A 17,161-nucleotide genomic window follows, 5' to 3' on the forward strand; every position below is an offset into this window, starting at 1 on the left:
TATATTTTTTTTGTCAATAATATAAACGTAACCAAATTAGCTTTACACTCTCTTCCGTGGCTTCCGTCCCCAGACACATGCCTAGCATATAATCCACACAGCCTACAGCAAAAAAAAAAACGAATAGAATAGACCGAATAAGATTTTATACATGTCAGATCTTTAATCGAATTTTCTTCCCCAATCCCCCTGCATTGTATGCATGCACACATCAGCTATGAATTCAACGTACAAAAATATCGATGAACAGAAAACAAAGAAATAGCCGGATGTTTGGAGTTCTATTAAAACAGAAAGTTGGCAAGTACATGAGCTGTGTAAATATTTTGTATCTCCAATCGTTAAATGCTCTGCTATCAGACAATGAACTGAATTAGTGATTTTAAATATTATCATTATTGTAGATCTACACCAAAACACCACTGTACATGCTGTGAAAATACCAACCTATAGTAATCTGGCACGTGTTTTTTTTCGCACCATTATTATTGTTCTTATTTAAAACGCGTTTCAAATTCTCTGGCGTTTCTAGGTTCGAGATTCATTTAAAATTCTAATGGAAGCAACATCCAGTGTATGCCTCTTAACTGAACACTTGAATGACATTGCAGGTCTGCAGCAGTACTGCCCACTGGAAGGTAATGATAAATGTCCATGGTCACGAAGATTTTTGCGAGGTCAGCTGTCACCACACCTTTGGCTATTATCATGAACTCGTAGTCGTTCGTTTTATAGAAAGAAAAATGTGACCACTCAGAAATTTTAAATAATGTGTTAGGTCCACACAAGTAGAGCCAATTGAATAGTAACAGACTTACAACAATCACAATGTGATCTACAGATATTACAATTCGATATATATATATATATATATATATATATATATATATATATATATATATATATATATATTATCTCACTCTCTCTCCTATTAAACTTCCACAGTTGCTTAACCTCCAGTCGTTATTTTGCAGCCTACATCAGCGGACCAGCCTACGTATATTTATCGGATTCTCATCTACTGAAAATGTTTTTATCTCTGAGATTGAAGAAGGTGGTAAAAAAAAAACAACACACCTAGCCAGTACAAATTAATAACTAAAATTGGCTTATTGCAATTTTATTCATGGTATATCCAAAAAGGCGCAAAACTACGACATTTTTTCCACTCCTATTGCTTGCGTCCAAAGACCCATATTAGCCTATATATATTACGCCATTTCTACATGTAGTCTGTGGTTGCGCCATCATGGCAATAACACGTACACAACAGGCCTGGCTAACCCGATACACTTAAAGCTGGTATTGTTATTGTTTTCTAGGCCCAAATTGACGATGGCAACTTTTGAGTTCCTGATTGGATTAAATGTGTCTTTCATTCATGCCTTATAAGATATTGATTGCTGTCATTTAATGATACATTACTTGTATTGATCTTAGTGCAGTGGAAAATTTTATAGCACAAATTTTCAAACCGGACAAAGAATGTTGAGGCAAGTCTCGTTAATGGTCATTAACTTGACTGAATTCCCATGTCCCATTACAGGAAAACATACTTGAAATTGAAAGTGATTTTATACATACAATCCGCATTTAATGTAGATGTATGTGCTCATCATTCTGAGTTCAGTTTTAAAATTTCCGGACTCGACAATAAAAATGTAACAAATCAATTGGTTTAAGAGGCTCGTTAGACAACAGTTTACACAGAACTATACAGATCACTGGATACTTATGTTACAAAAATACCGGATATTATAACAACATACTATGTTAATACACTAATATTATAGATTCTGTGGCATTTTACTTCTCGAGAGACGATCTTTTCCCTTTGCAACTTCTTGTGTGACTAAAGAGGCCAATCCTTGATGCACAGCTGCGGTCACAGGTTGGGCATATGTAATCACCAGGCGTCGTTGCATTTTCACCCTTCTTTCTACTACTATTGTATATGGCATCTGCAATCCGGGAGCCTTTCATTATGCTCGCTCTCTATGTGGATCTATCCAGTGCCACTTTTCCCAGCTGCTAGTGTCGATTTGGAAGAGCTTCATGTCGCGTTTGCATACATCTGTATATAGTTAAAGTGGGCGACGAGCATCTCTCTTGCCTTCTATTAGATCGCCATACAGAGTGTACTGTGGAAGCTGACCATCTGGCATTCTATGAACGTGGCCAAGTCAGCCAAGGCGTCTGCTACTGATAACACAGCGGATATCCTGGCACCTTGCTCTTCATAGTACTTCCTCATTGGCTATTTTATCTTGCCACCTTATTTGAAATGTTTGAAATGTTATACTGATATTATAAATTTTCTCTTAAGACCTAGTGGTCAATGGAGCAGGTCAATAAAATAACTGGTTAGGCATGACAGGGCAATTTTAACATTTTTACAAACAAACATTAAATTCTTCCCTTTGGTCAAAATTTATATTTTTTTTTTAATAGGACGAAAGCTTGACCCTTGATGGATGCTTACAAAATTACCTAACAAATCAAACGTCACACACATGCACACACATTTTTTAAAAGTCAAATAAATCTTAGTAATATTTTTCTATATTATTTTTTTTATGACATTGTTTTATCTTTAAATCTTTCAATTAAAAGAATGACTTTAACGCCCAAAAAGATTGACGAAAAATTGGCCAATGCTGCGAACTAAATTCCTTGTGCTTGGTTCAGAGATCTCAGCCTCAACATCAAAGCATACAATCTCTGTCAGTGTTGATGTGTCAGTCACACGTATGCTGGCCTGGTACTCACCCTGTGGACGAGGGGAGACAGAGAGGAATAGCTATATCAACGTCATGGGATAAACAATAAAATTGTACACGTTTCCTATTAGAGGTATGGTGAATGAGTGATAAAACGCTTAGTTTAATAACCGAGCGGCCCCGGGTTTGAATCCTGATGAATTTCCGTAACTGTAAGGCGCATCTGAGTCAACCCTGGAGAACATTAAAAGTGGTTGGTCGTTGTGTTGGCCTCATGAAATACTCATTAACTGTGAGCCACAGATACAGATGAGCTTTAGGCTACATCATCTTCCTCAAAGATGCAAGGTCTGATAGAGGAACTTTACTTTTTTTAAATTTCCTATAGGTGTCTTTGTCTACAATGCCGAGGAAAGTGAGGTTCAATTTAGGTCTAAATTAAAAAAAAAAAACAAAAAAAAAAAACTACAGCTTTCATTAATCATAATCCATCCTGCTTTCATTCTCTGCAGGAGATTTTGCCTTGGACGTAATAATTTTCATTTCTGAAGTTTACCTTTCAGACCAGGCTATCTATATGGGAGATGATGTTAAGGTCATCTGTTTCTTTGGCCAACGGTTAATGAGCAGGTTGTCATTTTTTGTAGCCAGCTAAACGACCAACCGCCTTTACTTTCCCCAACTAAAGTCACGTACCCACTTCAGGGCCCCCTCTAAAAATCCAAAAATTCAAAAGCACAGTCTTCACCGAGATTCAAACCAGGAGCCCAGGTTCGGAAGCCAAGCGCTTAACCACTCAGCCACCGCGCCTCTTATTTCTGAAGGAACGTCCAAAAATTACAAAACAAAACAAGTAAAAAAACAACAACAAAGAAGATAATTACGTCCTACGTATGTCTCTAAGTCAATCTAGTCATGCATGCTAATCAATGACTCGTCCTACGTGTGTCTCTAAGTCAATCTAGTCATGCATGTTAATCAATGACTCGTCCTACGTGTGTCTCTAAGTCAATCTAGTCATGCATGTTAATCAATGACTCGTCCTACATGTGTCTCTAAGTCAATCTAGTCATGCATGTTAATCAATGACTCGTCCTACGTATGCCTCTAAGTCAATCTAGTCATGCATGTTAATCAATGACTCGTCCTACGTGTGTATCTAAGTCAATCTAGCCATGCATGTTAATCAATGACTCGTCCTACGTATGTCTCTAAGTCAATCTAGTCATGCATGTTAATCAATGACTCGTCCTACGTGTGTCTCTAAGTCAATCTAGTCATGCATGTTAATCAATGACTTAAATTCTGCTAAGCGTAGTTATATCAATTAGTTTGTATCAGTCATGTAATTAAATTTGTAATAGATCTAGACTAACAACAATAAAGCTGTGAGATTACAAATATTTTTACCAATTGTTATTGTTTAGAACAATTTGATGCTTTTAGCTTTCTCAATACGCTATGATCATATCACTTGTATGGGCCAGTTAGAAAGGGGTAGAGAAAGAAGGGGGTATCTGTGTGATCGCTTTTTATATGCATTTATATTTTTAAAAAGATGAACGACCTGAATTCGAACTCAGTGGCTTAAGCCTCCTCAAGCCAATATACTAACCACTGTGCTTATGAAAATAGGTTTTATATTTTTCAATTGTTAGTTTTAAACTTTTCTCTCTACAAAGTATAAAGGGGACTAATTCAACTTATATGCCTACCATATCAGTGAAGTACTATTTATTTCCCTTGTTCAAAATAGCAAACAAAATAATTAATTACCAATTATGGTTATTTTTTTATATTATTATTATTATTTCAGGTAAAAGAAATAATTGTGCAAAATTTCAGGTTGATCAGAGATTGTGTTTGGGAGAAATAACGTGCCTACAAACTTTTTACCAGACTGACAGTGTGAGTTAATATAAGCTTTATAATAATCTGCTTATTACAGTTAGCAATTTCGATCCAACGACCATTTAAAAACTTGTGAATGTTATTATAAGGAGTTGTACGCATTATCTGACTGAACATGGTTACATGAAGAATAATGAAAAAGACAGACCGAAATCGATTTGTCCCTATCACCGACACACTAAGTTGCTTTTTTTTTTTTTTCAAAGCCAGACTATAACCACTGTAACTAGACCACTGACCACTTGTTGTTTAGAAGAGTGTAACTGTAGATGTATTGTGTATTTTCATTTTATTTTCATCAATAACAAATAAACTAGTTCAAATGCACAACTCCTAAATGATGGAAAACAGTAAATGCACGCAGAGATAAGAAGGAGACAAAAAATCATCTGGATCGAAACACTGAAGGTAAGCAGTAGCAAGAACTAGAAACATTGTACCAATATAATTATGTTCCTATTAACACCAACAATAATTAAAAACAAAACAAAACAACGTAAAAACGGTACAAATCTATAGGAATATAAGTTGTGTTGTTATATGAGTGGGATGAAGCTATGTAAGAATGAAACGTGTCTAATTGAGCAGCTCCAGCGCTATACTTACACCAATTACAGTACGTAATCCAAAATTTTTTATGTCTAAAGGAATCGTAACTTGTGGTATTGTATATGTAGCTGAGGCTATTGGACAACTGCATGGTATGCCATTATCTACTAAGATCTTTGGGCAGGTTCCATTAATATTTTTCAGGAGGTGGCAGAAATCTCTGTAAGTACTGAAACGAGATCAAAGACTATGAGAAGAAGAAAAAAGATCTTAATTAAAACATGCTGTAATAGCTATGTGGACAAATACTTACATGTCTGAAAATCATAATGATCACTATGGATAATGAATAATAGGCCTATATCAACTTAAAATGAGTTTTGTAGTTAAGTAATCCCGAATGTCTTGTTCAATTTAAGTTGGGGGGGGGGAGGAGGAGGGGTATTCTGAATATTTTATTTCTATTGACTATCCCGAGGACCGTATTCAATAGGTTTGTAGTGTTACATCAAGACTATATTCAGATCATATCCTCTATGTAGTATAAATTATAATATTGTTATAAACCTGGTGGTGGCACAGATGGGGGTAGTGGTGTGAGTGTAGTCAGCCGACGCAAATCGCCCCAGGCCAGCCGAGACGAGTGTCAACACGACGGTTCGGGAAGGATCGACGTCGTGAACAGAGCTCAGGAGCGTCACGAGAGTTGTAGTCATCTGACCACCCAGAATGGTCCAGCGACGTTCTGCCCGGTTCTAGAAGGACAGCAGGGACCCTATATAAAGAGTGCAGGTGACACAGTCAAAAGGAGCTTCACGACAGGTTCACGACAGGGGCTCAGAACACGGTCATCTACAGCACATTTCAACGGTGTTGTTCTGTTCGGAGCATTACGACGGTTCAGTGCGGAGTACTGTCAAGTACAGTTGAGACGACTGGCGTCTTGATCTTGGTCTGCGATCGAGTCCGACACAACGAGCCTAGTGTGTGAAGTCAGTCCTGAACTGTTGAATCCAGTGCAAGCCCGGAACGAGACGGAGAGGCCAGTGCAAGAGTTGATACGGCGGTATGGTGTTATCGGAGAGATATTTGTACAATCTTGTGTTACGTGCTGCCAATTGTACAGTATTGGCTGTTATTTATTCAACTATTAAAGTGTTAAGTTACTTTGGACCCTGGGTTGTCAAGTTCTTTAAGTTGGTGGTGTATGGTGCAGTTTGCAGAGAGCCTGGATAGTGAGATTCGTAACTACTGGTGTCAGAAGTGGGATCGGATCGGAATCGGATTGGATCGGATCTACTATGGCTCGTCTGAAACTGCTGTACCAACTTGAATTTAGAGAACTGAAGCAAGAACTCCGTGAACGAGGGCTGAAGGCATGTGGAAACAAGGAAACCTTACAAGCACGCCTCCGGGAAGACATAATGGAAGAAGAAGAAGATCCGGACACGTATCTGTTTGAAGTCGTACCAGATTTTAGAGAGCTCTTGAACTCTGTACGAGACGAGATGAGTATGACATGGAAGAAGTCCAACGAAGAGATCTGTACCAAGCTTGAAAAGATGTATATCTCGGTGAAGGAAATCACGAGCCCCGTGGTGAAAACGATGAATGTGGTGGAAGAAACCCCGTACGACCAAGGAGATTTGAAAGATAAAGGAGCTGCGCCATCGCTAAACAATGAACTACAACCCACCCAAACTTTTGAAGAAAAATGCAGTAACAACGGCAATGCTTATGAAGGTGGTGCTGCCTGTGAATCCGAAAACAAGGAGTACAGACCTGAGAATCAGAAAGAGAGCGAGAAAGAGAAAGAGAAGCAGCCTGTAGTCCAACATAAGCTTGTGATGCAGCTGTACCTGATATGAGCACATCAAACAGCAAGACAGATCAAGTGAATGTTTGCTCCGCGTCCAAGCATGTTGCTGTGGAACGTTTGCAAGTGGCAAGTGGCGTACGAAGGTTGGACCCTACTGACGCTTGCCCAGATTCTAAGACTAGCGAGAGAAGCCCTGATGGCGACCATAAGAACCCAATGACATCTGACAAAGCTGTTGAGGGACATTTGCAAGCTGAGAGATACCAGCCAGGTCCGGACCCAAAAGACGTTGGTCCAGCTGCCAAGGCTAGAGATGAAAGTCCTGATGGTGGTGAAGAAAATCCAAGGAAACATGACGTTGAAGATGATGGACATCTGCACGATGAAAGTCATCGACAAGGTCTGAAACCAACAGGCGATCGGTCCGATACTGAGACGAGAGAGAGAGGTCCTGATGATGATGAAGAAAGCCGAATGGAGCCTGAGACCGAAGATGAAGTGGAGTGTTACCAACCTGCCCCAGGAGCTTGTCCTCCAGACACGGCTGAAGATGATGACTTGTCCCACCATTCCCTGTCCTGTGGATTTGAAACCCATCCCAGTCCTTCTCCGCAAAGCCCTATGAAGTCACCTTTTTGGCCAACGATCTTGGTAACCCCAGCCCTTACATCCTATACCTCTCGATGTGCCAAGCGGCTGCCCTCAATACCGAACGACAAGAGAGCGACGCGACCACGACATCACTGCAGCCACATGAAGACCAACTGGCGGAGAAGAAGAAGGCTACTTTTGTTGAGTGCAACATGGATGACGATACAACCACGACATCACTGCAGCCACATGAAGACCAACTGGCGGAGAAGAAGAAGAAGAAGGCGACTTTTGCTGAGTGCAGTATGGATGACGATGCGATCACGACGTCGATACAACCAGATGAAGGCTAACTGGAGGAGAAGAAAACGTTTTCTGAGTTCCACGTGGATGGCGATGAAAGCACGACGGCGAGGCAACCAGATCAAGGCAAACTGGAAGAGAAGAAGAAAGCGACCATTGCTGACTGCAACATGGATGGCTCCGTCAAGCTCAAGAGGCAAGCCAACCGCCACCGATCGACCCCCACCTACAGCGATGAAACTTCACAGCCAATGTACGGCGGTACGGTGTTATCGGAGAGATATTTGTACAGTCTTGTGTTAAGTGCTGCCCATTGTACAGTATTGGCTGTTATTTATTCAACTATTAAAGTGTTACGTTACTTTGGAGCCCTGAGTTGTCAAGTTCTTTAAGTTGGTGGTGTATGGTGCAGTTTGCAGAGAGCCTGGATAGTTAGATTCGTAGAGATCATATCCTCTATGTAGTATAAATTATAATATGTCAGATGAAAAGTTGGAAATCCTATGACGTTAAAACAGTGGCGCGATTATGATTTTATATCATACTTATATTATAATATGATACAAAAGAGCCTATTTCAATATCTATTGTTTGCCTCTCTCGCCTAATGCCTTTTACTCTGTGGTGAACGTGTACCAGATATTCACATTAAAATATCTTTATAAAAAAAAGAAAAGTTCAAATAAAGTTAATTATTGTATTGTTATATTCATTTTCAGTACAATAAACTTCTAAATCTGAAACACTAACCACAAATAACGGTTACTAACTCTGGACTAAACACATTCATTGTCTCCCCTTCCATTATTCATTCACTTCCACTTCGTTTTGTGCATTCACACAAGTTAAAAAAATTGTCGATACCAATGATAAAACACCAATTTTTATAATGAAAGCATAGTCATAACAATTTTCTGTGGTGTCGGCACGGCACAATTGGTGAAATTGTTTTACTTGAGCGTATAACCAGAAGCAATTTAATTAAAATTTATATGGCTTCCCTTAGATACCATCAACATCTGTACACAAGAGCTTCCGCTCTGTGTCATATGCAGATAAGTCTCTAGGAGTTATCACTCAAATAGCGAAATCCAATAACATAATCGACGCTGATAGTGAATGTTGAACAAGATTTCGTTATTTGAGTGTACGACAGTTTAAGAGATTTCTAGATGAATCAGTGGTAATTTACAAATAAATAGCAGATTTTAACAAATGTTTTAAACTACAAGCACATTGCAACTTTTGTCTATTCCATATTGACATTGTATGTGATCAACTTAAGAAATTGAAGTATGCTCAAGTACCATTCAATAACCAAATGTATTAGTTTGTTATTAAGTGTAATTTAAGACTTTTTAAAGTGCTTGAATAGATGATAGAAATAGAAACCAATTACATTTATGTAAAATGAATGTTCTCTCTCTCTCTCTCTCCTTATCTAGAAATGTAGATCCTCCACATTTTTACCACCTACTCCCTTCCAATTTCCCCAAAACACCAAAGAAAATGACATTCTTGTACTTGTAAGATAAAAGCATAATTTAGACATCTCCTTGGCCTACCAAGATCTATAACCTATAAGAAATTGAACAGAAGCTTTTTTTTTTAAAGCTCTAATTTTTTTTTCTTACCACGATCCCAAATCACCATGAGGTGTTGACATACAAGGCACGTCTATCCACATGCCACCCACATTTCTGCTAAGTGTGACGTCAACTCGGAGTTCACCGGTGATTGGCTGGTTGACTTCAGCTGAGATAGACAAGGACAGTTCTCCCGGTATTTTGATGGGTGTCGGCACAGCGTTCAATGATTTGATTATGATGACATCAGTGGATGGGTCCTTACCTGTGAATAACGTGGCGACAGTATTTTGTACCAAAAGTATCTAAAAGTACAACCAATTTTTCAGTCAGAAATTAAGTTTCGGTGTAAGTTTAAGAAAAATAAAACAATCTTTCAAAAACAATCTTACATAGCACAATGCTAGGTGAAAGTATGAGAAGAAGACGAGAAGCTAGGTGGATGACATCAAGAAGTGGAATGAAGATTGTAGTGTGGTGAAAGAATCAATATAGAGTGGTCAATAGATACCTTTGCAGAATAGTTCCACTGTGTAAAACAGAGTTAAATTACAAAGTAAACCGTTTACCTTTATCCTTTTAGGGACGGCTTCAATGCTAGACGATGATCAGTTCAAATATCGAACTACGTCTACAGTGTACAAATCACAACATACTAAATACTACATATCAATCTCACACACACACAACCCCCCAAAAAAACGGATAGGTAAAATGAGTGCATCTAATAGATCCTAAAAAATGTAATGTAAGCACATCCATCGTGGTCGAAGATGAGATCTCATTTCCTATGAACTCAAAGATAGCTATTTGTCCAATCTTTTCTTACTAAAAAAAACAGACTTGAGAATCTTGATCGTAGAGACAATTGAAATTGACATTTTAGGCTAAAGCTTTATTTAGGATAAAATCACAAAAACTGAATCGATTACAGAATATCTTGCAAACTATCGTGAGTTTTTTAGAATGTGATACAAATCTGCAAGTGAAAAAAGAAATCCACTGTGCCCTTAGTCTGACTCATTATTTTCATAAATCATCAACACATTTATATCACAGTATCATAGCTTAGTTACAACAAAGTATATAGGCCTACTTACTACAGCTTGTTACATGTAGGCATTGACCGGAGGCTAACAATGTCAAGACTATAGCAGTAATCAACAGGAGAGTTACGTTTTTGGCCATCTTTTGTGTCCGTCTGAGTTGACGACCAGCCTTTCTACTCGTCTAAGTCACCATATCTAAACACTCACTTACATATACAGCCTCATTCACACACACACAAGAGCACACACATATCTGGGCACTTCCACACTTATTTCCGGCCTATCTTACATGAAAAACCTTGTCATTTGCTTGTGTGAGTGTGTGTGTCGTAAAAAGGTTTATGAGGAAGAGAGAAGTTTTTTTTGTAAATTAATATTCTAACCTATGTTTGGCTGTACAAAGGCAAAACAAACATACAAACTCTACGTTGTGACTGTGTCACATTCACAAAAACTTTTTTTTTCTTTAATGGGTTAATTTTAAAAGAAGTTCATGTGTTATAAAGTTGGCTATTTTTTTCTAGCCAGGTAAAAGCGAAAAAAAAAAAAAGAGAGAGACCTGTCATCAAGACGACATTAAAATGACATGACCAAACGTGCAAAAGTTGTCCCTAATCCTTTCGCCATTCATCAACTAGCCCATAGTGAAACGAGTTGCTTAGCCTTCTATTTATTGTTTGGTTATTTAAAAACGTATTTATGTCACAGCTGCAGAAAAGAGTGTGGGACAATACCTCGCTGACTACTATAATACAAAAGCACTATTCTCCCGAACCCATGGGATGAGCACTCTGCTATACGGTAGTGAAACATGGTCAACCTACTCTTAGCAGGAAGAAAAAGCTGAATATCTTACACCTTAGATGCTTAAGGCGGATTTTTTAAATAAGGTGGCAAGATAAAATAACCAATGAGGAAGTCCTGCGAAGAGCAGGCTGCCAGGACATCCACGCTGTTATCAGCAGTAGACCCCAAGGCTGGCTTGGTTATGTTCACAGAATGCCATAAGGTTGAGTTCCACAATACACTCTGTATGGTGATCCTACAGAAGGCAGGAGAGCCTCTCGTCGCTCATTTTTAGAGTATACTGATGTATGCAAGATCGACATGATTCTATTCTAAATTGACACTAACAATTGGGAAAAAAGTGGCTCTGGACAGATCCACACGGAGAGCAAGCATAAAGGAAGGTTCCTGGATTGCATATGTCATACACACCAGAAGTAGAAAGAAGATTACAAGTGCAACAGCGCCTGGTGGTTACAGTTGTTTGTATAGCTTCTTAACAGAATTAAACGACTTCAATGTGTTTCAAATAAACAAACGAATGTTTGATTAGTTCTTTTTCACATTAAACACATATGAATTACGAAAACACTTATATGTAAAACTATTAATGATTGATTGGTTATTTCTCCCACACCCATTCTCGGATCAATTTGAAACTTTGCACGATTATTCATTGTCATAGATAAGACATGAATCAATAAATTTAAAAAATAACCAATTTGTCAATTAATTACTAGAAATTAATTATTTAGTTTGATATCAACAAAAGGGAAACTAATTCTTCAGTATTCACAAACGTGGCTAATTTTGTTGGGTCTAGTCCACTTAAATAATTGTTAAGCTATTTCACTCTCACCCATTATCCGATCACGTTGATACTTCAAACAATTATTTATTGTACCTAATCAAATATGAATCTTTTTTTTTTTTTTTAGAAAATACTCAATTAGTCAATTAATCTTTGGTAATTATTTTGTTTGATATTGAATAAGGGAAATAACTTGTACATTATTGATAGGAATAGTTGTTAAGGGAGGAGTTCTTCCCCTTTGTATACGCTTCGTTTATTTATTTTTTTTAAGGATTTTTATTTAGTGGTGGTGAGGTAAGTGGTTATGTGTTTTGTTTTCTTAAGAAGTTCTTCCAACACATTGAGATCACATTGTTCACCACTAAGAAATGTCCTTTTTTACTCGTGTTATCTAATTCTAAACGAGAATCTTCGCGATGACCTTAACAATGAAAAGTTGTGTGCTAAAGTTAAAGTAACATTCATTACTGTTATTATATTTTTAGGTTAATCACTTTTCAATTTTTTATGATTTAATACTTGTGAATTTATGATAACTTACAAATAAAAACATATTAAAAAAAAAAAAAAAGCCCACAAAAGAGGCAAGATGGCGCATAAAAGAGGCACATAAAGCCCAAAAAAGAGGCAAAGAAAAGAGGCCCAAGGATTCCTATGATGATAAAGCTAAAACTGATTAGTGCAAATTCTGAGGTTTCCTTTATTTAAAAAAAAAAAAAAACATTCATTATGCGATGAATTATTCTCCACCAGTCATTTCATTTAAACTTCTTTAAGATGCTCCAATGCTTACTTCATCCTGAGTTCTAAATTGTTCATGTTGTCTGTATGTTTGACAACCTTGTTGATGATTCATTGATTGTTCGTGACGCTGAACAGCTCTGTGTAAATGTAACATATCTTTCTATCCATGCATTTTCTTGAGAGCGATCACTGAACAACCAGCATGGCTGACAGTAACACGCATTTGGGTGGACGGCCTCATTGTTCCCCTTCCAACACCTAAATCTCTCACATGTGGCTCCAAGCGCCATGCCCTGGTAAACCGCTTCAACTGGCGGACTAAATCATGTGAGGGGGTGATAACATAGCACCACTGGGCGAAAGGCCTTCTAGACTTAGGTCATCGGCCAGGGCGGAAGAGTCCCAGATGGACTACAACGGCCACATGTTCAGGACCAGGGCGAACCACCTAATTATAGGTACTCGGCTGTGGTCAAGCATGGAGAGGGATGGGCGCCGCCATGCAAGTTTCTAGCCCTCGTTACACCAAATGATATCATGACCGTAAATAAATCCATACCGCCTCGGCCTTCGCCCGGGTTACCAAGAGAGGTAAAGCGCTTGACTTCCGAGCCTTGGGTGGCAGGTTCGAATCCTGGTGAAGAGTGGGATTTTTAATGTCGGGATCTTTGTGTGCCTCTGAGTCTACCCAGCTCTAATGGATGCCTGACAATAGTAGGCGAAAAGTAAAGGCGGTTGGTCATTGTGCTGGCCTCATGACACCCTTGTTAACCGTAGGCCACAGAAAAAGATGGCCTTTACATCATCTGCACTATAGACCACAAGGTCTGAATGGGGAACTTTTAAACACATGTACTAAATAGCTTTTCTGTTGGTTCTTAAAATTTTCTGTACTCCTTTATGGCTCCATACATTGAAGCTGTATTGTTTATATTCCTGAGCTCGACATATCAGAAATTCAAGCTCACTCCTTTCTAGACATTTAAAGATATTAAGTAGATCTCGCCAGCTATTTTCTCCATTAAAATCATTTTAATGTGGTCACAAAATGTCAAATATTCCGATTTTATAGAAACAGTCTGTGCAATATATCCTTCACTTGTTTTTCTTCTTTGCATCAATCATAGCAACGACTTCCTTGTCAATTTTATTAATACCCGGTTGCCATTGTTTTCCAATTTTCCAATCCTGATGACTATTCTTCATAGTCTTTTGATATTCCAATTTCGGACTTGTATGTCCAGCACTTATTAAGTAACTAATTTGTACTTCATTTGTATAGAATTAGTTGAAAATAGTTGACAACAAAAAAACATACAATTTCTTACTATTAAGTGACTAAATCATCCTCAACAGGAAGCACCAGAACCATTATTTTAATAACGGGTGTACTTTTCTTTTTCCTTGAGATAATTTTCTCGCAATTTATGGAAAATTGGCACACGACAAAAAGAAACTATCTCCTAAAAGAAATCAGAAATCTCACTTATTGCTTCATTAATGTCCTATTCTACAAAATTTACATATGCCTGGAGAATGTCTTCATTTGTTAAACAGTGAATATTTGGTTGGCATCCTGATATTACGATACTAGCTACTATTTCAATAGATTCGATAAAGACCTTGTAAAAAATCAAAGCTAGATCTATTTATCAATTGTGAATAACATGTTCCAATATTTAACCAATGACACTTACTTTAAAAAAAAAATTGTCAGTTATTCCAAAAGTGCATCTTTTTTACTGTGGTGTCACCCTCCTAACGGGTGTCACCCGGTGCGGACTGCACCCCCCGCACCTCCCTAGTGACGCCACTGCCAACTAATGAAGGACCTCACTACCTCAAAGCATGGAAGAACTAACACAATACAAGACAAAACAATACATGCTTAACTGAGGAAAAAGATGTGATAAGAAGATGGACCGAATAGCCTACTGTTCAGAGTTGTATAACTTTGAAATCTCAGGAGATAAAAAAAAATACTAAATGTCCCGGCAGTATCCAACATAGACGACTATCCAATTCTTCGCTCGGAAGTAACATCAGCAGTAAAAGCCCTGAAAAAGGGAAAATCGGCCGGAGTTGACAACATTCCTGATGAACTTCTACAGGCGGGAGGAGAAACCATGATAAACGCACTTGGTATGATTTGCAACAAGATCTGGCAATCAGGAGAGTGGCCCAAACCCTGGACCTAATCACTCATCATTACCCTTCCAAAGAAAGGCAACTTACAACTCTGTCAAAACTACCGCACCATCAGCCTCATAACCATCCCAGCAAAGTTTTGTTAAAAATTATATTAAATCGACTAAACCCGATAGCAGACAAAATCATATCAGAAGAACAAGTGGGTTTTAGACAAGGTCGCAGCACAACAGAACAAATAGTAAACCTCAGAATACTCTGTGAAAAATATCTCCAACACCAAGAAAATCTTTTCCATGTCCTTATAGATTTCAAAAAAGCTTTCGATCGAGTATGGCATGCTGCACTCTGGGCGACAATGGAAAAGTACAACATTAAAAATATAATTAAAGTTATCCAGAACCTCTACAAGGATGCCACCAGTGCGGTAGACCCTATACTTCAACAATAACATGGAAACTGATTCAAAACCACAGTGGGAGTGAGACAAGGCTGCTTAATTTCACCAACACTTTCCAGTATCTTCCTTGAAAGGAAAATGGAAGATGCTCTCGGGGGCTATGAAGGTACTGTAAGCATTGGAGGAAGAAGAATTACTAACTTGCGCTTCGCAGATGACATTGATGGCCTAACATGGACAGAAGAAGAACTAGCTGACTTGGTGATGCGCATTGACAAGACTTCCGCAGCATATGGCATGCAAATAAATGCCGAAAAAACAAACAAATTATGACCAATAGTCAACAGGGCTTTAAAAGGGACATCAGTATTGGAGGTGAAAAGCTGACTAGTGTTAGCAGCTTGCTGTATATTTATGTTCTTGTTGTGTGTTGTGAACTGATCTGTTCTTGTGTTTCAAAATGGCTTGGTGTCCAGGTCAGCTTGTGTGTGAGTGTACTGTGTTATCGTGAACTGTTTTGTCATTCTTGTTCAATAAAACCTAGGATCAAGACATTCTTGTAGTGTTTCATTAGGTTACTATACAGCTTCAAATACCTTGGAGCTATTGTATCAGATGAGGGAATGAAACTTAAACTACTGGCCCGAATAGCACGGTCCACAGCAGCCCTTTCAAAACTTAAACTAATATGGAAAGACAAAATCAGACTGATGCGCTCCCTGGTTATGGCCACATTTTTATATGCTTGTGAGTCTTGGACGCTGACTGCAGAGCTAGAGAGGAGGATCCTAGCAATGGAATTGAGATGCTACAGAAGGATCATAGCTGTCATTCAAAGATCGCATCACAAACCAAGAGATAAGAGACAGGTTACTGCAGCGATTGGACCCCATGATGACCTACTAACTATAGTAAAAAAAAAACCGCAAGCTTAAAATCTATGGATGGCCATATTACAAGATCTTCGGGGCTTGCAAAGACCTTCCTTCATGGAACAGTACCAGGGAAAAGACGAAGAGGCAGACAAAGAAAGCGATGGGAGGACAACATAAAAGAATGGACTGGCCTGACATTGAAAGAGGTTCTAACTAAGGCAAAATAAAGACAGAGAGGAATGGAGAAAGACGGTCGACGAGTCTTGCATGGTGCCCAAATGGTCCATACAAAGATGGTATTTGATCCTTCCATTGAAAAATTTAATTATTCAGGTGACAAAGATGTCTACCAGGCAGTACCAGGTCGGCTATTTTCTGTGTTTTTCTTTCTTAAAAAAAACTTCTTCAAGAAGATTTAAAAAAAAACAGTTTTTAGAACCTTGCCTCTTAACAACCACGTCACATCAGTGGGAAATAACAGAACACGCTAAAGCCATCAAGCTCAGTACAAAATAGTAGGCCTAACTATCAATGAAAAAAGACATGTCTACCCTCAAACAATAATGTTACACTCACTAACTTTAATTGCCATCTTTATCCTCTAAAACAATATCTTTCTTAAATATGTCCCCCTCATTTTCTATTAATTTTTTGTTTGACGATGGTTTCATGTACATAGTTTGAAGCAATCCGGGTAATGTCCCTTTGTATTGTTATATCAAATAAAAATGTAGCCTATACCACCTATGGTACCAACTATGCTTGTTACAAAAAAAAAAAAAAAAAAAAAATCAAAAAAAAAAAAAAAAAATTAAAAAAAAAAATGAAGATGATAAATAAATAAAAAAAAAAAATTAAAACCCAAA

At 38.1% G+C, this 17,161-nt stretch overlaps 1 protein-coding gene across 1 annotated transcript; it reads right to left on the reverse strand.

Moving 5' to 3' along the window:
* Positions 1-2,544: 2,544 nt before the first annotated feature.
* On the reverse strand, positions 2,545-10,767 carry LOC106050947 (ganglioside GM2 activator-like). The gene is made up of 4 exons (XM_013206039.2): positions 10,580-10,767; positions 9,528-9,744; positions 5,238-5,409; positions 2,545-2,770 (listed from the first exon to the last, which is right to left on the reverse strand). The coding sequence occupies exons 1-4, from the start codon at positions 10,665-10,667 to the stop codon at positions 2,621-2,623; spliced, it is 627 nt and encodes a 208-aa protein (XP_013061493.2). The 5' UTR covers positions 10,668-10,767; the 3' UTR covers positions 2,545-2,620.
* Positions 10,768-17,161: the final 6,394 nt, after the last annotated feature.

The sequence above is a fragment of the Biomphalaria glabrata genome, chromosome 6 (genome assembly GCF_947242115.1).
Source record: "Biomphalaria glabrata chromosome 6, xgBioGlab47.1, whole genome shotgun sequence".
Taxonomy (NCBI): domain Eukaryota; kingdom Metazoa; phylum Mollusca; class Gastropoda; family Planorbidae; genus Biomphalaria; species Biomphalaria glabrata.